We start from the raw sequence: 26,428 nt of genomic DNA, 5'->3' as shown, positions 1-26,428 counted from the left end.
TTGTATTACGAATGCTACTTTGTGTATTTTATCCCAACACATGTTTAAATTGTATGGAAACTTTAAAAGAAAGAATTAAAAAAAGAAAAAGTCTGCTAGATACATACTTTGTCTGCATATTTACATTTTCTTGTTTTCATGCTTTTTATTTGTTAATTTTTGTAGTGATGCATTAAAAACCTTTAAAAAAATAAAATTTTGCCTTGCCAGAATACTCGATGGAGGCTGAGCAAACTCCTTTTACTTTGTCAGTAGTAGGAAGCGTGATTTGTGAGACCAGTAGAACAGGATGTGTTTCCTGTGAGAAAGGTGCAATACCCTCATGGAAGTTTTGGGAAGCCATGTGCAGTCATTTTGTAGCGCTATCACCCTGCTAAGGGAGCCTGCAAGCCAGGCACAAGCATAGCCAAAATAAATATCACAAAGAATTTGCTGACCACAGTTTGCAACGTCTGCCCAAAAAGTAGAATGTTATAATGAATGGTGGCATGAACATAAAATCAGCACTATAGCACTAATTGTTGCATCTCCTGCAATTAGTCAATTATAGGGCATGAAAACTCCTGTTTTGAGATAAAAACTGGATGATATATTCATCCAAACATTTGTAAGTACATTCTTTCCTCTGTTATCTCTACTATACGGGTACTCACTATCCAGCGTGAAAAATGTACCAAATATGTGTTTAGTCTAATGTGTATGAGCTTCATGTTAAAAGTGAAAACCCTGGGTATAGCATGAGGTTTATCCCTCATATTTGGTATCTTAAAGTGTATGTTCAGCTACTTTTTTTTTATGTAGCTCCCTCCTAGTTAGGTTGCTCTGTTGTCAGGCAAATGTCGTTCTTTTTGTTTTTCTGTAATCACTGAAACAGCTAATGATTTCTTTGGGCTGTTCTAGATCTCACAGGTTGCAGATTTGGCTGCTTCTTCCTGCCTTCCAGAAGTTTCCAGAACATAGGGCTGGGAGAGTCAAATGGGAAGCTTGAATATTTTTTGTGCTTCGGACAATTCCTGGGGGGGTGTTCAGTAGGTGGCTTGGAAGAATATACATTATCTGGGGTCTGGAGCAGCCATGCCTTGTTCTGCTAGAGGTGTTCCTTATCCCCAGGGGCTGCAGACCCTTTGAGACAGTTCTGCTCAAGTTTGCTGATGCTCATCGAGGTTTCAGGTTTAGCAAGGCTGGGGGGGGGGGGGGGGGTATTTCCAAGTATCTTGGGAGCCAGCTAAGGGCCTTCACCTATGGATCTGGTCCAGAGAGCAGAAGAAGTGTCTGGTGGAAGCAGAAAGGTGTATAGCTGTCCTGTGGCATTATGAGTATTGCCTCTCCCTCACTAAAGAGTATCTGGTGGAAGCTTGAAGTGTCTGGCGGAAGCTGGAAGTGAGTAGCTATCCTGCAGTCAAAGAAAGTCTGGAGTAAGCTAGGAACTGTGCAGCTGTCCTGTGAGTGCTTACCTGAGCTCCAGATCCTGGTGACTGTGTTCTGTTTTTTTTTTTTAGGTATAAGTGCTAGTGGTAGCTCTCACGCTCTCACTTATATGACTACAATGTCTTAGTTCTGGACATTCCCCTTTGTCCCTGGCATAAAGACTGCTCAGAGAAGCCTAGCCTAGTAAAGTGTTTCCTTTTATTCCTATACAATATCCTTATGCCGCGTACACACGACCGGACTTTTTGACAGCAAAGGTCCGACGGAACGGAATTCGATCTTGTGTGGGCTCCATCGGACCTTTGCTTGCCAAAAATCCAGCGGACTTTAGAAATAGAACATGTTTTACATTTTTCAACCGGAACTCTGCCGGACGAGAAATCCATTCGTGTGTATGCTAGTCCGACAGACAAAAACCGACGCTAGGGCAGCTATTGGCTACTGGCTATGAACTTCCTTATTTTAGTCCGGTCGTACGTCATCACGTTCGAATCCATCGGACTTTGGTGCGATTGTGTGTGGCCAAGTCCATTCATTCGGAAAGTCAGTCGGAAAGACCGTCAGACCTAGTCCCTCGAAAAGTCTGGTTGTGTGTACGCGGCATTAGAGTATCCCATATCATCCTGCACCCCCCGTTAAAGGTTATCAGCAATAAAGCTTAAAATGACAACCCTAGACTGCTTACTGGAGTCAAAGTGAATGGACATTGCTTGGGTGGCCGGTGGCCTCTGTATGAGAAAGAACCAGGTAAATTCAAGGCTCCTGTACATTGAGTTTTGGGTATATTGGGGAGACCCTACCAGGTTACAGAAGTATACAGTGCTATATTAAATGGATTTCCACTCTCTTACTGTCACAGATACATAAGTAATTAGGTTGAAAAAAGACACAAGTCCATCTAGTTCAACCCAAAAAAAAACCTATATTGCACAGAAAGTGAGGACAAATCTGCAACCATTTTCAGCCCAACAGGGCTTTTAATCTTTCTGCAGTCGTCTAAAAAAAAAAAGAAGAGTTTTGGTTGGGCATACACTTTAACCCTTATACCCGTACACACGATCGGACTTTCCGTCAACAAAACCATGGATTTTTGTTCGAAGGATGTAGGCTCCAACTTGTCTTGCATACACACGGTCACACAAATGTTGGCCAACAACTACAAATGTAGTGACGTACAAGACTGTGATATCTCCATTACGAACACTAGTTTTACACTTCCGGCTCATACTTGATTCTGAGCTTGTGTGGACTTTTTTCCAACGGACTTATGTACACATGATTAGAAAGTCCGACAACAAACATTTGTTGGTGGAAAATATGAGAACCTGCTGGCCAACATATGTTGGCCGAAAGTCCGACAACAAATGTCCAATGGAGCATATACATGGTCGGACTTTCCGCCAACAAGCTCACATCCAAAAAAAAAAACACTTTAAGGTCCTCAATGTTTGGAAATATATTACATGCCTTGCTGCACTGTGGTGTTATTCATCTTAAATGGCACCTCAACACACTAAGGCAATGCACCTGCTTTTCAAGCGCCATAACAGACAATATAGCACACAAGTGTAACTGGGCCCTAAAATTTAAAAGAGAGAAGTATGGCCAAACCTTGTTTGATCATACTTTTCTTCTGGTTCACAGAAGTGCTAAAGCCTGCTGTCAGTTGATGTCATAGAGTGGGCCCAGGCTCTGCAAGGCTCCTGACTTTAATGCTGGAATCCACACAGATTTTTGACCGGCAGCTGGCTCAGGGTTTGCATATCCTGAGATCTGCAAAGCTTTGCCTGGCAGGACAGGAGACCTGATTTTTCCCTGCTCTAGTTTAGTAACACTTCTGTGTCTTGCATCCCCCCCAACCTGTGAGTGGACGGTGAAAGAGGAAACAATGGGCGGACCAAACTGCCCCTTTCTCCTATCAGCATGACCCTTGTTCTCACATGATCATGTCTCCATCTTCCAGTCTGAGCTCTGCTGTCTAGTCGAGTAAAATAGACTAATACCAATCAAACTCTGGTACTTACACTACTTGCTTCAATGTATTTATTAAACAGAGCTGCAGTTGGTTGTGCATTTTATATCTGCTGAGAATTCAGCTTTAAAGTAAATCAATATCTCTCTCTGTATACGGTATTGTTAATTGCTTTTTTCCTTATGTGAAGTGTTTTGTCAAAGAACCCCACATGTTATTTTGTTTGAGATATTCAATAAAGATATCCCCAATTTAAGTCACTCTTTCTTGACTGTGCTTTCCTCAACTCTCTTTTGCTACATACACTCTAATGCCGCGTACACAGAGCCGGAATTTCGGCCAGCAAAAGACTGATGAGAGCTTTTCATCTGAAAATGTGACGTGTGTATGCTCCATCGGAATTCAGCTGGCCGAATTCCCGCTAGCAAAAATTTGATAGTATGTTCTCAATTTTCCTGACGGAAAAACTTTCTGTAAAAAATTACAATCGTGTGTATGAAATTCCGACGTGCAAAAACTCACGCATGCTCAGATTCACCTACGAGACAGAAGCTATTGGTTATTGAACTTCCTTTTTCTAGTCCCGTGGTACGTGTTGTACGTCACCGCATTCTTGACGGTCGGAATTTGGTGTGACCATGTGTAGGCAAGACAGCTTGAGCGGAATTCCGTCGGAATTCGGTCGGAAAAACCATCAGACATTTTCCCGACCTTAATTCCGATCTTGTGTACGTGGCATTAGTCATCATTTTTGCTTACACCAGGTACCAGCAACTGCATTTACTTCACTACTACTACTACTACGTCACTACTACTTTACTTTGCATTTACGTACTACAGTATACGTATCTCCCAATAGTCCTGGATTTAACAAAATCCCAGCATCCCACAGATCCCGGCTGTGTCCTATCATCAGCTGAGTTCTGTAAGTAATATACTGGACACCAATGTTTTCCAGTGAACACCAATGTCTAACACCATAACTTCTCCAGGCACCAGTGCCCCCCTCTGCTGCCATAGTGTACCAGTGCCCCCTCTGCTGCTATAGTGTACCAGTGCTCCCTCTCTTCCAAAGGAGTACCAGCACACTTCTCATCTCCCATAGACTATTAGAGCCCTCCTGACCACCCACAGAGCACTGGGTTCCCCCCTTCCTTCCAAAGAGTACCAATGCCCCCCCCCCCATTGTTACATTTTCTTGCTTCGAGCACCAATGCAGAGCATTTTCTTCTAACTTCTTCTTCACTAACCACCAACTTTGGCTATTATTTTCCACCCAAATAGTCACCAACATCAGATATAGTTTCTCAAACTGACCACCTACCCTACATAGGGATTTTTCTTCCTCCGCCTGATCACTGATGCCAAATATTTTTCTTCCACCTGGCCATCAATGTCAGGCATTTTCTTTTCTCCTGCTGACCACCAACACTGACCATTTTTTTCCTCCTGCTGATCAACACAATAAGGGGTATCATATGTGAGCTGGGGATAGATAGCGTAGATAAAAGCTCCCTGGGATGAGCACACTTCCAGGCACAGATACTAGTATAATGAAGTAGAATCAAACAGTGCAGAGTTTATTGGTGCTATTTACAAGTCCATTTACAGTCCAAAACTTCAAAATAAAATCCTAGCCGTGTCATGGCTCTAAATTTACAAAGTCCTGACTATCAGGCTGAGCAAGCCAGAGGCTTGTCAGTCTCCACATATGCAATATTACAGCTTACACCAACCTTTCAGCTCTCCCAGACATGACTTGTCTGTTCCCCAGGTTTGCCTTTCAGCTCTCCCAGACATGACTTGTCTGTTCCCCAGGTTTGAGAGCACTGACTGCAGGTTCTTGTGAGTGTAAATTGCCCAAGGGGAGAGTAGCAAAACTCGAACTGGTACCGAGGCTTAGAGATCTCTTGTATGAGAGGAGTCTGGGAGATGTGTAAACTCCAAAAAGGACTTTTCCAAGCTCTCTCTACAATAGCAAAGTTCATACTGCTGTATATCGCATACTCCTTACCAAAGTATACACTGGCTCCTGGTTCAAAAGTTTTGGTTCTTCATTTTTTGAAAATGTTACTTTAAGGTACATTCATTAAACGTGTTAGCTCTCTTTCTATTATATTTAGATTTATGTGTGTTTGTTTTATTTTTTTTAGGTGTCACTTATGGTACAGTGAAAAGAATATAAAGAGTGTTTGTGCGCTGCCACCTAAGCAAAATATCTGTTGGCTACTGCTATCACAATATGCTTTCCCACATACAATATAGAGTACCGAGCTATATTAAGTTGATAATGTGACTATTAGCAATCCTAAATCAATAAGGCACACATAAAATCTACAGTGTCAGAGAAATACAAATTTGAGCTATTCATATTGGAGCTGGCATGCTAATAAGGAGGATCTAAGAGGACAACCAGCATCTGGTGTGCAAGACAGTATTTTCTCAAAAGCTGTGTTGGCCCATATACTGTATGGGCATTATAATAAGGTGAGAATCCATTTCACCTGGTGGAGGAACACTATTGCATGTCTTGCTGGAGCACAGAGGGGATCTAGGAATTCCTTACGCGCTGTTTTTCTTCTGTGAAGAAGCTTACTGGATTATTTCTTTTGGACTTTTGGGATTTTTCTTCTTCTTTTTCTTTTTACTCTTGATTTGGACTTAATACTCTTGCACTAAAATGTTTATTTATCTGACGCAGTAGATGTTATTTGTGCCTTATTGATTGAGGATTGCTATTAGTCACATTATCTGGGCAGTGCAATCACCTGAATATATATATCTGTACTTTAAAACCAGGATCACATTTATTTAAAAAAAATATCCAGGTACTCACATTTTAACAAATAAAAACAGGCATGTTCAAAAGCAACAGGGTGGAGCTCTGACGTCACGACACTGCAACGTGTCGACCGCAGCCATCTTTGTGGTTGGAAACAAACGCTACATTATGCAGACTGCTGCTTTTGAACATGCCTGTTTTTATTTTCTAAAATGTGAGTACCCTGGATATTTTGTAAAATAAATGCGATCCTGGTTTTAAAGTATTACACCATGAGGAGTTCCTTCTTTTGTATCTTATGTATGCACCTCTGAATATTCATCTGGTGAGACTACAAGACCCAGCCATCTATGACCCTCGTGAAATAGTTTTTTGGCTCTGTGGACTTATCATACTTGTTTGACCACCTGTAATTTAGTGGTCCATTCTTTTTGGTAAGAGGCCTGGTGTGTTTATGTTTGGTGGTGGAGGATAAGTTCGTGCTCACCTAATTTGTGTCTGTTTATACCGTGGGTGGTTCCAGATTTTTCCCTGAACAAGGACATTATCATAAACACTATGGACTTTTACTTTTAATGTTATGTTTTTAGCGCTGCGTACACCTATATGCTTTTTATTGTCACCATAAAATTTATGTCAGCTGCTTTACTATCATTACTAGCGCAGTGATTAATCTTGAATTTAATCTGTACTTGTGGTATAGTAGTTAATGGGTCCAAGGATTGCAGCATATGTGTGCAGGGTATACTGTGAGTAAGCTTAAACTGAATTAAATCATGTTTCTTTAGGCCACATCCAATATCTGTACAGTGTAGTCATATCCCATTTTTCTCAGTGGCGCACTGCTCTGGTTTTCTCCTTTCCAGGTTGTCCCTCTTTCTCAGCTACTGATGTTGGGAGGTATGAGGTCTATCACATTTACCATATGCCCCAAATTTTGGTTCTGTAGCTTTGAATATTTGTATACACTTAATTTACTTCTTATATTTTCTAAAAATAAGTCTAATTTGGAAGTAATCCAAGGCACAAGGCTGCCTCTGTTCTGTGTTATATAGTTGTACTGGAGCAACCCTACACAAAGACTTCTTATTGCACACAAATTTTTTTTTGTCAGCAGGAACTTCAAATGCCCTCGAGAGTTTCTGTCCACATGTGTGTGTATGTGAGTGTGTGTCAGAGAAGACTGGTGTTTTTGAAGTCGGGTATAAATACATATACACACCGCAGCACAGTCGCTGACGCAGCACTAGGTCACTAGTACAGGAATCTAACAAAGAAAGTTTTATGTAGGCTGTCCAAGGACAAGAGCAGCTCAGCATGGACTCTACGGCATGTCTTTTCACACACCATACTTTACAGGATCATTACAGAGATACTCCATCTTGTCATTATGGAGAAAATAAATCCTTCAATTCCGTCACTGGCCTCTACGTATTATCAAGGTACACACTTTATTAAAATTATATATTTCAGAATTATTTCTTGAGCTCCTTTTAGAATTTTACAGATTATGTACACTGTTATCTGTCTATGGTGGTATTTGAATAAGACTACATTTGGCCTTTGGTCTCCTCTTCATATATAATGTCCATAGCTTGCGCTGTCCATAAGAAGCAGATTAGTTTGTTGTCCTGCAATTATTACTTTATATAGAGAGGTCCTTTGTGTTTAGAAATAACCCATGAGAACCAATAACTAAAAAAGTAGGCTGGCTAAAATAAAGTTATCACCTGAACAAAACTGGACACCTAAAGAAAATGTAGTGAAGAACCTACAGTGCGGAGTACATGGGGTTCTGTGGCAAGTCATTAGGTATAGTATATTTGGTCATGTTATCAGTGGTAACATGGAGTGCCTGAGATCACCAGCCAGTGGCTCATGGTCTTTATTGAACACTCAAAACAAGCAAGCAAAAAAACTGCTTTCTTCAGCAAACATAAACAACATAATGGCTCAATGTACCAGTCCCACACTTGGGTTTAGGGTTTACATCTGTTTACATCTGAGTACAGGAAATGACATAACAGCTCAGCAAAACAAAGTCTTGGTCTCCAGATAGTCCACATTTTTTCACAGCTGAGATCCACTCCACACTACCTCATAGACATGCCCTGACTCCTTTCTGCTGCTTTTCAAGCCTCCCATGCAGGTGGATTAACCCTTGCAGGACCAAAGCCTCTGTAATCAGGGTTTGGAGGTTCTTTCCCACCCAAAATCTCACGAACCTCAGAATTTCAGGTCTCAAATGAGGATTTACTAATCCAGATAGTACTGAAATTAGTCATCTGTTCTCCAGCTCGACTTCCTTGGAACCCCTCACCATGCTCCTAAAATATCTTCTGAACTCTCCTTTAAAGCTACCACAACCCAAATGGTGGGGAAATATCCTGGCCAGGACCCATCCCTGGTGTCCTGTACAGGAAATATAAAGTATAAACCATGTCTATATAGCAATACAGATATCTAAAATGATCATTGATGCCAATGGTTACTTATCTGACCAATGTTGCCTCATTGGTCAAGGAACTCCTAGCATTGTCTGGAGGAACCCTAATTCAGAAAGGTGGCTATATTCTATGTCTTTTCCTATTTCTTATGCAGCTGGCTTCTATTGAACAGGCATGGACACACGTGGATTGAAATTCAGCTGATGCGGCTGAATACTTTAGGCTCATCTGTACAATAGGAAAGGTTTTGTAGAGTGTCTGTAGTCTGTATAATCTGCTGCATACACATTTGTTCTTACTTGGAACTTGTCTGTGCAGTGTAGCTCCTCTATTTCATACCTAATTATATACTTTCTATCACACATTGATGTGTTTGATGTTTTCTCACCACTGCAATTCGCACACAACAAGCCACTGTGTCTTGCTCTGCAATTTGGAGGTTCTTTGTCAAAGAACTTAAAGGCAAAACAAGCCAAAACGATTAGATGACAGAGGGATACTTGTGAAGGATCTGACATTCTAAAGGCTTTTTAAAAAAAACTATTCGTGCATACACATACATAGTTCCCAACTGTCCCTGATTTTGAGGGACTGTCCCTGATTTGGAGCAATGTCCCTCTGTCCCTCTTTCCCCCTCATTGTCCCTCATTTTGGTCCGATCTATATAGTTGTATACAAAATGCACTTTTTATCTTTCAAAAAGTGTTTCCCAATGCTAAACCTTTCATCCAATTTCTAAATAGCTGAATTGGTACATTTTAAAAGCCAATATAAAGGAATAGTAGTGGTAAAAAAAAGTCCTCGTGGATTTAATGAACCCTTTTTTTGGGTTAATTCTTCTTTATGGGGTCGGCAGGGGCCGTGTACTGTGCCTACATACGTTTGTTAGTAGGTGTCCCTCATTCCCATTTCAAAATGTTGGGAGGTATGCACATAAAAACTCTTGTATCCTGTGCTTATGTTGAATAAAGGAGAGTCAACATAGTTTGTGATCTTCCCTTTTTCTTTATTTAGAAGAAAAGAAAGTCAATTAGCATTAGTAACATATTGTTTAGGGCAGGGGTCTACAAACTGCAGCCCGGGGGCCAGATGCTGCCCTTAGCTTGCCTTTATCTGGCCCTTGGGGCACTATGCCTCCTACTGATATGAGACACTATTCTGCCCTCTGACACCAAAAATGGGGCATAATTCATGCCACTGGCACCAACAATGGGGCACTATTCCTCCCCCTAATATCAAAGGTCGGGTGCACTGTTTACTCCCACTGATGCCTGCAAAATTTTCTATATAGGCTGGCCACAGGCCCCCTTAAAGTCTGAAGGACAGTAAACTGGCCCTTTGTTTAAAAGGTTTGGAGATCCCCGGTTTAGGGAATTGTCAAATGTATCACTGTACAGGGAATCCTGTATGATCTGCATGAATATATATCTTCTAATTCACTGGAATAGCACTAACTAATAAATTGTGAATACCGCCAAACAATTTATCGTGTGAAAGAAGAACTGTTAAAGCTGAACTTTAGACAAAAATAAAAGATGCAATGAATGTGGCTCTGTATTACGGTAATACATTAATAAAACTGGCTCCAGGTATGATCTCCAATGCATACTTACATTAGTCCAGCTTGGCAGCAGTGCTGAACGAGTGACCCCCTGTAGTCAGTGTTCAGTGGGGTAGCCGCTCATCATAGGACTCAGAAGAGCATGGCGATCGCTTTAGTAGCACCCACTACTACAATGATTGTCTGCTTCCCCAGCAGTCCATCCTTACTTACATCAGTCCAACCTGGATAAATAATTAGGAGTGAGAGCACACCTGGAGTTCAGCTTTAAATGTATTATTTTAAATGCAAGCAGTGGAGATCCTCAAACTTAAATTGGTATTTGTCTCTTGCAATTCCATTTACAGCAGAGCGCACACTGGGAGAGGAAGACTCATTGAAGGACATATTGAGTTCATGTGCTGACAAAGTATTTTGATAGGAGGAGAAATCAGAATGATGGAGAGATAAGCTCATCACTGTGTTGCTTCTCCTTCACTGTCCAGACACAGGCTGCAGACGGATCCATTTACCACTTCCCTACCACACATAGTCAAATGACGTCCTTGAATTTGTGCGGGGATATTGTGCGAATGATGCCTGCAGCTAGAGGCAACATTCAGATATCATTATTTCCAGCTGGAGATTCTGTGCACCATAAGAATGATCATAGCTGCAGTTCCGCCACTTGATCGTTCTTATAGGATGTCCTCTCCCGTCACCATCCAGTGCTTCATCCGGGCTCTCCCGTGCTATCGGGGGCCCAGTGAAAGAACCAGCCGGTGCCGGATGACTACGATAGAGATTTCCTGTGACCAGATCATCTCTATGACCGTCGGAGTCCCGGGCGCGATGTAATGACGTCCCCCCCTGGGTTCCCAGATGTCAACAAAGCCGCGATTGCGGCTGTCAGCATGAGATTGGGACAGAAAAATTCACCGATCTCATGCTTTCCAGCCTGGAGGAAAGATTAGGGGTCTTATTGACCACGCATCTCTCCATAAAGAGGATCTGTCACATAGATTCCTATTACAAGGGATGTTTACATTTCTTGTAACAGGAATAAAAGCGATCAAAAAAATAAAAATGTAAAAAAAGTGTAAAAATAAAAAAAATTAAGTAAAATAAAAATAATAATACTTTTATTTTTAAAATGCCCCTGTGCCCGGTAGCTCGTGCTCAGAAGTGAACGCACAAGTCCCGCCCACATATGTAAACGCCGCTCAAACCACACATGTGAGGTATCACCGCGTGTGTTAGGGCCGGTTCACACAGCGAGGCGAGGCGAGGCGACACGGCTCGCCTCGCCTCGCTCCCGCAAGTCGCCCCCATTCAGTACTATGGAACCGTTCTGAGAGGAGCGACTCGAGTCGCTCCGACTCAGAAAAAAGGTTCCTGTACTACTTCGGGGCGACTTCGGGGGCGACTTGCATTGACTTCTATACAGAAGTCCTCTGCAAGTCGCCGCTGAGCTCCCCGCAGGTCGCGGCGAGGTAAGTCGGAGACGCCTTGCCGCGCCTCGCTGTGTGAACCGGCCCTTAGAGTATGTGCAACAATTCTAGCACTAGACCACCTCTGTAACTCTGACCTGGGAACCTGTAAAAATTTTCAAAGCATCACCTATGGAGATTTTTAAGCACTTTGGCGCCATTCCATGAACAACTTTAGTGTTTTGTTATTTTTTTAATTCATTAAACCGTTATTTTTCACCCAAAAAAAAAAGGCGTTTGAAAAATGATTGCATAAATACCATGCGAGAAAAAAAGCAATGACCGCCATTTTATTCCCCAGGGTGTCTGATAAAAAACATATATAATGTTTGGGGGTTCAGAGTAATTTTCTAGAAAAAACATTATTATTTTTACATGTAGGAGAGAAGTACCAGAATAGGCCCGATATAGAAGTGGTTAAAGCCTGGGCTCAGGGGAAGTGACTTGAGTAATGATGTCCATCATTTAACCCCGATGATTGAGGGCATCTGGTGATAGAAAATTGTACTGTGGGGGGGCAGCTTTGGGTTAAAGCAATTATTTATTTTTTTTGCATCGTTTCATTTTTATTTAACTGCATTTTTGCTTTAATCATTTGGAAAGATTTTCCATTATTCGGAGTAATCTGTGCCATTGACACTTCAGAATTTAATATTGCACTATTATTTGATAATCAAACAATCAAAGTGAAGTATTAACCGCTCTCCGAATGTGTTTAATAACTCACTTTGTTTGGTTTTTAGACTTTATTTTAGTCTTATAACGAGCGGCTCTCAATTTACACATGGTTTAATATGATCTTTTTTACTATTTTTTAATCATATATTATACTTTTCTATCTTATCGTATACACATAATATATTTTTTTCATTTTTATTTTGGTTTGCACGGGTGCAGGGATTTTACATTATTTAATAAAGGCTGGAGATTGGCCACGTCAAACAGCTCTAAACTGATATTTTAGCTGTCTGGCCCCTGAATTGCACATTTCATAAAGACTACCCTATAGCAGTATTATACATTGCAGACTCCAGTGCTGTCCATCCCCGAGAGTCTCTGGAGATCCTTTACTGATTTCTTGTTGGCCATTTCCTCTTCCACAGTATTGACTAGTAACACAGATGTTAATGTGTCCAGCTCGAGTCTTTCTCTGCTGTCATCTATTAATGGGATGTATTCTGTCTATTCCCCTATTCATTCCTGCTTGTCCACTTAACCCCATCATTGCTAAATATCCCAGGATGGTGTGTCTCTTTTTGTGCTGTTAGGCTTAGTTAAATTGATACTATAGTGTATTTTCTGCACTTCAATTATCATTGCTTCTATGAGGGTCACCCTTTAGCATAGTGAGTAGGCCAAGGACATACCCTCACTTAGCAAAATTGGTATTAGTACAGCACAGTGGCTTAGCTCCTCTGCCTTGCAACCAGGGCTGGCCCAAGACATTATGCGCCCCGCCCACAAAAAAAAAACATTTCCATAAAACAAAGAGACATCCCCAAATAGTAATGAGATGGTCCAATCCAGCAGAGACATCACTATATATTCAGCAAAGAGACATGCCCAATCCAGGAAACCAGCAAAGGGACGTTCCCCTTCCAGCAAAGAGAAATATCCCCTCCAGCAAAGAGAAAAGTCCCCTCCAGCATATAGACATGCCCTTTCCAGGAAAGAGATATACCTCCTCCAGGAAAGAGAAATATCCCCTCCTGCAAAGAGACATGCCCCCCTCTGCAAAGAGACATGCCCCCTCCAGCAAAGAGAAATGCCCCCACCAGAAAAGAGACATGCCCTTTCCAGCAAAAAGACATGCCCCCACCAGCAAAGAGAAATGCCCCCACCCAGGGCCGCTGATAGGGCAGTACAACCAGCCCTGTTGTACCGGGCCCGGCCAGCAGGGGGGGCCCGAGCAGCTTTTAACTTCTAGCTAAAAAAAAAAAAAAAAAAAAAACGAAATAACTATATTAACCTGCACCCACTTGATTACTAACATATATAAGGAATATATATTCATTTCCTGGGCCCCATCAGGTTACCAGAGGGGCCCAGGAGGTGAAAGCAGAAGAGGGACTTTTTTTCTATTTTCGGGTGCAGGGATACAATGCTGTGCCGCATGCTGTTCTCAGTATACCTGCACAAACTAAAGTTCTTCCTGCTCACTGTATGCCTCTCCGGCGGATGGATATTACTGTTATACGGCTCCCTTCATCCAGTAAGTGCTGCAGCTTGAGGGACTTATCACTGGGACGGCTGAGACAGACAGAGCAGCAGGAGTAATCTGGACAATGGCAGTGGTGCACAGGCAAGCAGTCCCCTGCACACACACACACACACTGACAGGTCACACTATTGTAGCATGTGCAGTCCCTAGACTCCGTGTGCTCATGGTTATTATCATTATGATGATCAGGGCACAGTAGGTGCTGTATGGCTCTGTCAGTGTAACATGACTGTGTGGTGCTGACTTTCCTGATATATGACTGTACTGTGTGTTACAGACTATAACTCAGCACAGCCATAACAAAGTCAGCATTACACAGTCATGTTACACTGACAGAGCCACACAGCACCTGCTGTGCTCTGATCATCATAATGATAATGACCATGAGCACATAGTGAGATGCTACTTTTACACATGTGATGGGGGAAGGGACAGTAAAAATACATAGCCAAGCTGCATTTTTACCACCCCCAAACCACTCTCCTTTCATAACCTTTCACCCAAGCTTTGCAATTAGGTCCTTTTTCATGCAGACCTGATTGAAAGCTCCGTATGAAGACACAAACTGAATGGGCACAGATGTCAAAACACTGACATCTCTCCCATTCAGATGCAGTTATGATTGGTGGGGCGCTGTAAATGTTAAATGTTCCAGCTCCTGCCTCCTGCCCTGACAGCGTGGAGGCAGGGGTGGGGTTATGGGCGGAGCCAGGATGGGTTGTGGGCGGGGTCAATGGGGCCCCGTCAGGTAGGCTGTATGGGGCCCCATGATTTCTAACAGCGGCCCTGCCCCCACCAGCAAAGAGACATGCCCCCTCCAGCAAAGAGACATGCCCCTTCCAGCAAAGAGAAATGCCCCCACCAGAAAAGAGACATGCCCTTTCCAGCAAAAAGACATGCCCCCACCAGCAAAGAGAAATGCCCCCACCAGCAAAGAGACATGCCCCCTTCAGCAAAGAGACATGCCCCTTCCAGCAAAGAGACATGCCCCCTCTGCAAAGAGACATGCCCCCTCCAGCAAAGAGACATGCACCTTCCAGCAAAGAGACATGCCACTTCCAGTAAACAGAAATATCCCCTCCTGCAAAGAGACTTGCCCCCTCCAGCAAAGAGACGTGCCCCCAGCAAAGATACATGCCCCTCCAGGAAAGAGACATGCCCCTTCCAGCAAATAGAAATATCCCCTCCTGCAAAGAGACTTGCCCCCTCTTGCAAAGAGACATGCCCCCTCCAGCAAAGAGACATGCCCCCTCCAGCAAAGAGACATGCCCCCTCCAGCAAAGAGACATGCCCCCTCCAGCAAAGAGACATGCCCCCTCCAGCAAAGAGAAATACGGCTCCAACAAAGAGACATGCCCCTTCCATGTCTTTTTTGCTGGAGGGGGCATGTGTAGAAGAATACGTATCGGCCTAAATGGATATTTATTATAGCAAAAAGTTATAAATATTGTGTTGGTTTTTTTCAAAATTGTTGCTCTTTTTGTTTATAGCGCAAAAAATAAAAAATGCAGAGGTGATCAAATACCACCAAAAGAAATCTCTATTTGGGGGGGGAAAAAAACAATCAAAATCTAATTTGGGTACAACGTCGCATGACTGCACAATTGTCATTCAAAGTGTGACAGCGCTGAAAGCTGAAAATTGGCCTGAGCAGGGAGGGGATGAAAATGCCCAGTATTGAAGTGGTTAAACATAACTTATGGCCAAGCATGCATCTGAAGCTGATGGGGCTATTAAGACACTGATTTAGGCTGACCCTTAGATCACCAAAGGTGCCAGCACCATTTCATCTTTTTCATCAAGTGGCAAAAAAATAAATAAAAAAGAGCTAGAGTAATCAGAAAATAGGCCAAATAAAAAAAAATTCACTTATTTTTTTAACTTTAACAGTGACTGGAGAATTTTTTTAAAGCCCAGCTACATTTTGTAACCTCTTCAGCCCTGGAAGGTTTTACCCCCCCTTCATGACCAGGCCATTTTTTTGCGATACAGCACTGCGTTGCTTTAACTGCTGACAATTCTGACAATTGCGCGGTCATACAGCATTGTACCCAAATAAAATTGATGACCCCTTTTCCCACAAATGGAGATTTCTTTTGGTGGTATTTGATTATCTCTGCAGTTTTCATTTTTTGCGCTATAAACAAAAAAAATTTGACAATTTTGAAAAAATAAATACTTTTTTTTACTTTATACAATAGAACATACCCAATAAAAACATGCAAAAAAATTCCAATAAGCGTATATTGATTCGTTTGCGCAAAAGTTATAGCTTGTACAAACTATGGGATAGATTTATGGAATATATATATATATATATATATATATATATATATATATATATATATATATATATTTTTTTTTTTACTAGTAATGACAACAATCAATGATTTTTAGCAGGAGTGCGATATTGCGGCGGACAAATCTGGCACTAAGTGAAACTTTTTGGGGACCAGTGACACCAGTACAGTGATTAGTGCTAAAAATGCACTGTCACTGTACTAATGACACTGACAGTGAAGAGGTTAACTTCAGGGGCAATCAAAGGGTTAAATGTGCTCCTAGGGAGTGCTTTCTAACCTGTGTGTGTGTGTGTGTGTGTGTGTAGGGGGGGGGGGGTGCTGTAACTGGGGGAATACAGGCAGAAACACAAGATCTCCATCTTCCCTACTAACAAAATAGTGGTCTGCCTTGTTTACATAGGGAGACCATGTTCTGCCTCTCCCAAGAATGAATGCGGGGTGCCCGTGAACATCGGGTCCGCCAGACCTGCTGATTGGCTCTGGCTGTGTCCAATCACAGTGGAAAGCGAGCCAAGTACCAGTTATCAAGCAGCTGTCCCTGTGCTAGGTTCGTTCAGATGGGGGAGAGGGGAGGAGGGTTGCTGGCCTTGTAGCTAGACTTACAAAGGATTTAGGAACATGAGACAACAAACTACATGTACTTTGTCTCCGGGGGACAGACCACTGAAAAAAATGAAGTGCGCAGGAAAAATCAACCAGGGCTGCTTCACACCATGCTTTCTGTGTTCCAGATGCTTTTTTCACATATGTGTTTACACACATGCGTTTTTGATATTTTCAATGTGCGTTTTTTCCTCTTTTTAATTTTGAACCTTTAAGAATCCTAATTCAGGACGATATGCATTTTGGTGCGTTTACATGTGTTCCAGATGAAAAAATGCAAAAAATAAAAAAAATGTTTTTTAAAGTTTACTTTTGTTAATTTCATTGGAAACTGACTGCACTGGTGTGAACTAGGGACATTGGAATACATGGAACGCACAGGGAGTGCGTTTTTAGTGTAGTTTAAAAATGCACAGAATCGCATCTGATGTGAACCAGCCCTTAAAAGATCATCAGTGAAATGCAACAACCGAATGTAATCGTTTATAATATAAAAATTTACACTTTATGTAAATCAAAAGGAGTAATGTCAACATTACTAAAATCAATTATTATTGTGAGCAAATGAGTACCTTCTGTATTTCTTGCCATGAATACAAATCTGATATCACCTAAACTACCAGCCATCATGTGGTTTCAGACTACCAATCAATGCAGTCCAATATTTTCAATCATAATGGAGATACGAGAATCAATAAGGCAGCTTCTTCTGTATTCTGAGAAGTCAGGAGAAAATGTAGCAATGGGTGTGTGACAATGAGAGGCACAAATCTGCATACTCATGGCTTTATAGCATCCTTAACCACTTTCCGACCAGCCACCGCAGTTTTACTGCGGCAGAATGGCGCGGCTGGGCGAAACAACATTACGTTATGTCGCTTCACCCTGTGGCCACTAGGTGCGTGCAAGCGCCTGCACCTGCTTCTTGCCCCTGGAGCCGATGTGAGTGCCCGGCGGGCGCAATGACTATCGGGCTCCCGCGATTGCTCGTGACACACCGAGAACCGGGATCTATGTGTTTACACTGAGGGGAGAAGAGACCGATCGTGTGTTCAAACAAAGTATGAACAGCGATCTGTCATCTCCCCTAGACAGTCCCATCCCCCCTTCAGTTAGAACACACACTGGGGAACACAGTTAACCCCTTGATCGCCACCTAGTGTTAACCCCTTTCCTACCAGTGACATTTTTACAGTAATCAGTGCATCTTTATAGCACTGATCGCTGTATAAATGCCAATGGTCCCACAAATGTTTCAAAAGTGTCTGATGTGTCCGCCATAATGTTGCAATCCCGATAAAAATCACTGATCACTGCCATTACTAGTAAAAAAAAATAATAATCAAAATGTTATAAATCTATCCCCTATTTTGTAGACGCTGTAACTTTTGCGTAAACCAATTAATCTATGCTTATTGCAATTTTTATTACCAAAAATATGTAGAAGAATACATATCGGCCTAAACTGAGAAAAAAATTGCTTTTAAAAAAAAAATGGGGATATTTATTATAGCAAAAAGTACAAAATATTGTGTGTTTTTTTTTTTTAATTGTTGCTCTTTTTTTGTTTATAGTGCAAAAAATAAAAACTGCAGAGATGATCAAATACCACCAAAAGAAAGCTCTATTTGTGGGGGAAAAAAGACATCAATTTTGTTCGGGTGCAGCGCTGCAGGACCGCGGACTTGTCAGTTAAAGCAACGCAGTGCCGAATCACAAAAAATGGCCTGGTCATTCAGCAGCCAAATCTTCAGGGACTGAAGTGGTTTAAGTAAACTTTCACTCACAAGTGAAAATGCTGCTTATCCTGACCTCTAAAATGTTTTAATGTTCTTTTTTGACAGATACCCGCTCCCACTTTTTAATTTCTTTCTTTCTTGCCTCCTCATCCACCCACAGCTTCCTAGGACATGTCATACATTTAGGTCCTGCAAAAAATCTGCAAAATGCAAAAAGCTCTGAAAATGCGTAGGTGTGAATCCAGGTCTTAAGCAGGTAAAAGATCTGGAGTTGATTATTTGCATTTGAAATCTATTGCTGTGAATCTACATCATGTGTTCAAAAGAGTTGCCCATGCAAGTGAAGCAGGCCATTGTAAGGCTTCAAAAATGAAGCAAATCAATCAGAGAGATAGCAGCAACATTAGGAGTGACCAAATCAACAGTTTGGTACATTCTGAGGAAAGAGCTCAGCACCATAAAAAGGCCTGGACATCCACAGAAGGCAACAGTGGTGGATGATCCCCCTATGGTAAAGAAAAATCCATTTACAACATGCAGACAAGTGAAGGACACTTTCCAGGAGGAGGGCGTATCATTGTGTAGGCCCTAGGAGGCTGCAAGACCATTCTTCTGGGGCCATGCAATCTCGCACATGTGCAGTGTTGAGCCGGATGTGATTTCTCAGGAAGTTAGAGCCAGCTACCAAATCCAAGATGGCAGCACCAGGGATCTTCCCCATGATTCCAAGGACTGGTGAGTATTTTCTAAGTAAGCAGCTACAGTATTTATAAAAGTGACTTTTATTTTATTTTTAAGAAAGGGTGAAGTTCCTTTTTAACAGAAGTCATCTGATCTGACTACAGTGAACAGAAGTCCTTAGCTGATTTCCCAAGCAGTATTAAAACCAAAAACAAACACTTATTATATTGCACCTTACCTATTCTTAGATGTGATGGCTGAATTAGTTTTAGTTTTTAGGCTTTCTTTGTTCTATTTTCACCTGGTGATCCAACCAGTAAGTTTGTTGTTTTTCAAAAGCTTAAGCTCTCTAGCAGAATGTATCAGGTTACATGGATGAGACAAACCATTTACCACTGGCAGGGGTGCTTAACTGCTTGCCAACTGCACACCGTCAAATGACGGAGGGACGTTGCGGCTCTCATTCCGGGTGGTAATCATATGACGGAACCCAGAATGACCACTCTCGTGCACCCGCAGGGGACACGGACATGTAATCAGGGCACTGATCATCAATGCTGCATATAAGTGACTCATCAGTGCTGCATATCAGTGTCACCTATTAGTGCCACCTCATCAGTGCCCATAAGTGCCACCTCATCAGTGCCCATAAGTGCAGCCAATCAGTGACCATAAGTACCACCTCATCAGTGCCTATCAGCGCCCATCAGCGAAAGAGAAAAATTACTTATTTACAAAATTTACTGACAGAAACAAAGAAAAACACTTTTTTTTATTACATTTTGAGCTTTTTTCTTTTCTTTGTAAAAAATAAAAAACCCATCAGTGATTAAATACCACCAAAAGAAAGCTCCATTTGTGTGAAGAAAATGATAAAAATGTCATATGGGTACAGTATTGCATGACTGCACAATTGTCATTCAAAGTACAATAGCGCTGAAAGCTGAAAATTGGTTAAAAGGATCATATTTTATTTATTCATGTAAAACTTGTATCCCAAAAGGAAAAAAAACAGTTTGCTGTAACGGATTATAAAGTGTTATCTTCAATTTCTTAGTGTATTTAAATCTGCTAGTACATTGAACTCTCCCCTCCCGCTAGACTAATCCTGCTGTTCAAGGGTGTTCAAAGAGTAAGGGAGGGTTATAGCCCCTGTCAGTTTATTTTTACCATCCCTGTCCCATTGCAGAGATTTCCCTTCACTTCCTGCCCCATAGCCAAACAGGAAGTGAGAGGAAATCTATGCAAATTAAGGGAATCCCCCCCCCCCCAGGCCCTCAGAACTAGTGTCCCCACTCGAAAATTTCAGGGGGGAGGGGGTCTTAAACAGCAAGGGGTGTGGCCTTGTCAGGAAGGGGTGGGTCATATTTAAATTTGGGGTGCACGAGTTTAGTCAGGCCTAGGGCAGCACAAAACCTAAATACACTACTGGGTGTCCTGTCAGAATAGTGGGCGTGGATAGAGCATGGAGGTGGTGCCCGTGGATAGAGGGGCACGCTCCGGTGCCTCTAATGGATGGGCCGCCACCGAAGAGTAGTTAACCCTTGTATGGCAGAGAGCCTCGCTGCAATGATTTTCTAAAATCCTGAGTTCAACTTTAAAATCCAAGAACCCCCATTGTAATGGTCATGAAAGGTGTGAAGAGAGCTCACCATGGCAAACGCTGGGAGATATGAGAAACCACATAGGGTCACCATACACAATATAATCTGACCATACAATCTTTGTAGGATCAAACCTAACCTAACCAATCAATCTATATCCAATCAAGAAAGCTCTACATAGCTGATGGTAAGTCTTAGCCCTTGCACACATGGTCGGACATTCCGACAACAAAATCCGTTGGATTTTTTTTCTGACGGATTTTGGCCGAAACTGGTGTTGCATACATACGGTTGGACAAAGTTGTCAGAAAATCCGATCGTTCGGAACGTGATGACGTTCGTTCGTTACGACGGGACTACATGATCTGAGCATGCGTGGAACTTTGTCCGATCGGAATTCTCTACAAACGATCGGATCACGTTGTCAGAAAATTTTATATCCAGCTCTCAAACTTTGTTGGTCGGACATTCCGACGGAAAAAGTCTGATGTAGCCCACACATGGTCAGATTATCCGACAACATGGTCCGATCAGACTTTTTCCGAATTTCCAACCGTGTGTATAAGGGCTAAAGCCTACCACACACATTACAATCTGTGTGCTCTCCTTTAGAGCCACCAAGTATGTAGTGAAAGGTCCTGCCTGATTGGATACTAATACATTGGGTAGTTCAGGTAGATCCTCATTTTACATCGTTTTGGTAAATCTGATGTTACATAGTCAGGTTGAGAAAAGACCTCTCAACAGTAGAAATTTGATTGTACAAGACTCTACAGTCAGGTTGTAATGAATATGGTGATCCTAAGGCTGCACTCACATCTGGGCATTTTGAATCACAGGTAGAAACGCTGTGATTCTGCCCCGCAAGAAGTTCAGGATCTACTTTTGGGCAACAAGCTTCACGCGATGCCATTTGCTGCGATTGCACCGCGTTTTATCGACAATCTCAGCAGAACCGGACCATGTTTTTAAGCTGCCATTACGATAAATGGCATCTGAAATTTGCATTGTGTGATTCGTCGTTTTACCAGAACGTTTTTCCCGACTGTGGGCAGAATCGCCTAGAAAATATTAGGTTTGTTGGACTGGCTCTGCCTCTGTTGCCCCCTCAGGCAATAGGACAAGCTACAGCTTATAGTATTTGCAAAGCTGGATTTTTTGTTTTGGATAAAATGGAGAAGGGTTAGGACCCATTACTTTTTTATTGTCTGTGTGCCACCGGGGAGATTTCCTATAACATCCTACCCCAAGAGATCTCTTCAAAGTGTCTACATTTTGGATATCCCATCACGTTCAGGTCCAGAGACAATGATCACCAGGAGAATATCCCCAGCTGGGACACTGGCAGCAATAAAAACCTGACAAAGGTTCTAACCCTACAGCAGTCTATCCAGAACTAAAATCGGACATTTTGGCTTTCCATATTCTTTTTTTGCTCTTCTTATAAAGAATCCTTTCCTTTACTGGTGGATTCCACATTATATCTTCGTAGGATTTAAATATTTCTGTTAGTTTCTTTTTGTTGTCTGTGTCCCATTGGGAAGATTTACCCTAACTTCCTATCCCGAGTAAGAGGAGATCTCTGCAAAGTGTCCCCATTTGGAAGATTTCTTTTCACCTCCAGCTCTGGTGACAAATCATACCTTTTTTGGCTTTCCCATCACTTTCAGGAACAAGAAATGGTCACCAGGAGAATATCCCCAGCTGGGACATGGACAGCAATAAAAACCTGACAAAGGTTCTAACCCTACAACAGTTTAACCAGAACAAAAATATGTTTTGGCTTTATTTTTTTAACTCTTCCTGTAAAGAATCCTTTCACGTACTGATGGATCCCAGATTTATGGACTAAAATATTTTTTTGTCTGTATCCCATTGGGGAGACTTTCCTTCACTTCCTATCCCAAGTAAGAGAGATCTCTGCAAAGAGTTGCCTTTGGAAGATTTGTTTTCACCTCCAGCTCTGGTGACAAATCATACATTTTGGAAATCCCATCACTTTCAGTATCGGAGACAATGGTCACCAGAAGAATAATCCCAGCTGGGGCACAGCTATAAAAACCTGACAAAGGTTCTAACCCTACAACAGTCTATCCAAAACAAAAATGCAATGTTTTGGCTTATCTTGTTTTAACTCTTCCTGTAAAGAATAATTTCCCATACTGACAGATCCCAAATTATATCTTTTTAGGATTAACTATTTCTGTTAGTTTTTTTTTTTATTGTCTGTGTCCCATTGGGGACATTTCCCTTAACTGCCTACTCCAAGGAAAAGGAGAAATAATCCTTTCCTGTACTGACAGATCCCAAATTATATATTTAGGATTAAATATTTCTGTTCTTTGTTTTATTGTCTATGTCCCATTAGGGAGATTTCCCTTAACTTACTATTACAAGTAAGAGGGAGATCTCTGCAAAGAATCCCCATTGGAAGATTTCTTTTCACCTCCAGCTCTGGTGACAAGTCATACATTTTGGAAATCCCATCACTTTCAGTATAGGAGACAATGGTCACCAGAAGAATATCCCAAGCTGGGACATGGACAGCTATAAAAACCTGACAAAGGTTCTAACCCTACCCTTTTTTTTTTAACTCTTCATGTAAAGAATCCTTTCATGTAATGACAGATCCCAAATGAAATCTTCTTAGAATTAAATATTTCTGTTACCGGTAGTTTTTTTTTTTTAATTGTCTGTGTCTCATTGGGAAGATTTCCCTTAACTTCCTACCCCAATAACAGGAGACCTCTTCTCTCCTTTTTTTAACTCTTTTTGTAAAGAATCCTTTGCCTTAGTGACAGTTCCCAAATTATATCTTCTTAGAATCAAATATTTCTGTTCATTTTTTTTAATCTTCTTTTTCGTTTTCTTATTGTCTGTGTCCCATTTGGAAAGATTTCCCTTAACTTCCTACCCCAAGTAAGAGGAGACCTCTTCTTTTTTTTAACTCTTCTTGTAAAGAATCCTTTCCTGTACTGACAGATCCCAAATGATATCTTCCTAGAATTAAATATTTCTGTTCATTTTTTTTTTTTATCTTCTTCTTTGTTTTCTTATTGTCTGTGTCCCATTGGGGAGATTTCCCTTAACTTCCTACCCCAAGTAAGAGGAGACCTCTTCGCTTCTTTTTTTTTTTTTTTTAACTCTTCTTGTAAAGAAGCCTTTCCTGTACTGACAAATCCCAAATGAAATCTTCTTGTCCTTAGTATTAAAATATTTTTGTTTAACAGATCTTTAGCTTTACTTATACAAATAATTGGAAAATCATGAAATCGTCTCCTTTCAGTGAAGCAGATCTATTCAGCTTCACTGCAAATGACAGACTTGCATTTGAACAATATGTGACCGATGAGTCCCATCCCTGTCAATACGCCGGCTCAGCCCTAACGTCTTCCCAAAGTCTGGAAGTTATCTGGCAGCCGTTGACATCCAATTTTTGATTTTATGGTATTGGAATGCCCGGTCGGACGGCAGTTGGTTACTGTACATTGCAGATGATCATCACTAAAGCCTGTGGAGTCCTGCAAACTCTCTTTGTTGTTAGTGGCATGCAGCGCTTCGTGTACAATGTGGCACTTACTTGTCCAGGATGAAGTACAGATCGAATGCCCCATCACAAGACCTCTGCTCCTCGGTGTACTGAGCCTGGCACAGGAGGGGTAGTAGGGGCACCACAAGAGCTAGCAGCCAGATCCCTGTCTTCATGGCCCAGAGCTTGTCCGAGTCTTCCAGGACTGATGGAAGGAGGAGGGAGGAGGACAGGGGGCAGCTGCAGCCAGGGTGGGATAGAGAGAGGGATGGAGGAGGAAGAGGATATGGGGAGGAGGAGAGGAATGTCTATGTAGCTCAAACCTCAGGGGGAGGAGAGGATGTTAACTCATTCACTGCACACTGCCAGGACTTCAAGAAGTTTGGGCAATTCGGGACTTCTACTGAACTGAAAAAAAGACATAAAGAATAAAAAAAGCTTTTATTCACTAAAAGGTTCAAAAGGCTAATGACACATCTGGTTTATGTTAAGGAAAAAAAAATATTTTTTTAAATCCTTTTTCTTTGTGTGCTGCATCATTGGGCTCATTCACATGGTGTGCAGTGACCTGCATGCGTTTTATCACACTGGATAAGTGCAAGTCGCCACTAGGGCACCTAGAAAACAACTGTTCTCTATGTCCCCTCATTAATGGCATGTCCACATTATTCTGCTGGGCACTGGATGGCACCGCAGAAGATCGCATCTTGGAGTCCATTCACACCTGTACATTAGGCCCCATTCACATACCCTTTGCGCGTTGTTTTTACGCGATTCTGCGTGTCGCCCACAGGGCAGCCAATTCACTTCAATGTGTGAAGTCGCCCAAAATAAGCTCCAGCTTCTTTTTTGGCCGACAAGCTGAGTGAGATTTTTAAACACGCATTTTGCTGTGCGATAATTGCAGCAGAATCGCACCTTGTTTGGGATGCCATTAGGAATAATGGCACGAATGCATGTCGCAGGTTTTTGTCACAATTTGGAATCGTGGGCAGATTTGTGGCGATTTTGCCCATGATTCCAAATTGCGGTTGTGCTATACTATACCCAAGCAAATTTTTTATATTTTCTTCACAAAAATAGAGCTTTCTTTTGGTGGTATTTAATCACTGCTGTGTTTTTAATTTTTTAGAAAAAAAAAAAAAAAACTTTTTCGGAAAAAAATGTTTTACTTTTTTTTTTGTCAGTAAATTTTGTAACAAAGTAATTTTTCACCTTCAATGATGTGCGCTGATGAGGCAGCACTTATTGGTACTGATGAGGAGACATGAATATACCGCATTTATGGGCACTGAAAGGTGACACTAATATGTGGCACTGATGAGCACTGATAGGCGGCACTGATGGGCACTGTTAGGAGGCACTGATTGGCACTACTAGGGGGCACTGATAGTCGGATAGGCGGTGCATTGATGGGTGGCACTGATGGGCAACACTGATGACCATTGATTGATAGCAGTGATGAGCATTAATGGCAGCCCTGATAGGCGGCACTGATAGCCAGCACTGACTGGCATTGCTAATGGGCACTGATTGGTGGCACTTATGGGCAGTGGTGGGCACTGATTGCTGCCACTGGTGGGCACTGATTGCTGACACTATATTGCTATATTGTAATCAGGGCCCTGATGATTGGGCAATGGTGGACACTGACTGCTGACACTATATTGCTATATTGTAATCAGGGCCCTGATGATTAGTGCCCTGATTACATTCCTAGATGCCCCCCTGCGTGGAGATGCTGCTGATCGGTTCTCCTCGCCACACACTCTGTCATTGTGAGGCAAGGAGAGCCGATTACCGGCATCTCTGTGTTTACATGCGACCGGCTGTGATTGAACGCAGCCGATCACATGGTTAAAGACCCGCAGACGTGGGGGGCTCGGCCACACCGTGTTGCTAGGACATGGCGCGGCCGCCACGCTGCGTGCCCCCGCGGGCCCACGTGGTCATATGACGGTGTCCCAGAACAAGAGCCGCTCCGCCCCGTCGTCATTTGACAGTGGGCGGGTGGCAAGCACTTAAACGTGTTGCTCTAAAATCAACGGAACCCATAGTTTGTACTATAATAATTTTGCATATGTTTTCC

The 26,428-nt window shown here is 42.1% G+C and overlaps 1 protein-coding gene across 1 annotated transcript in view; it reads right to left on the bottom strand.

The window, feature by feature from the left end:
* Positions 1 to 24,621, bottom strand: part of ANTXRL (ANTXR like) — a 288,394-nt gene extending 263,773 nt beyond the window's left edge. The window contains exon 1 of the mRNA XM_077454770.1: positions 24,391 to 24,621. Coding sequence (XP_077310896.1) covers positions 24,391 to 24,515 — 125 coding nt within the window. The 5' untranslated portion in view covers positions 24,516 to 24,621. The remainder of the gene's footprint in view (positions 1 to 24,390) is intronic.
* Positions 24,622 to 26,428: the final 1,807 nt, after the last annotated feature.

This window comes from Lithobates pipiens, unplaced genomic scaffold (genome assembly GCF_037356315.1).
Source record: "Lithobates pipiens isolate NorthernLeopardFrog02 unplaced genomic scaffold, aLitPip1_a1.2 Scaffold_25, whole genome shotgun sequence".
Lineage (NCBI taxonomy): Eukaryota > Metazoa > Chordata > Amphibia > Anura > Ranidae > Lithobates > Lithobates pipiens.
Note: the sequence above shows the minus strand (reverse complement) of the source record. Positions and strands in the feature narration are given on the sequence as shown.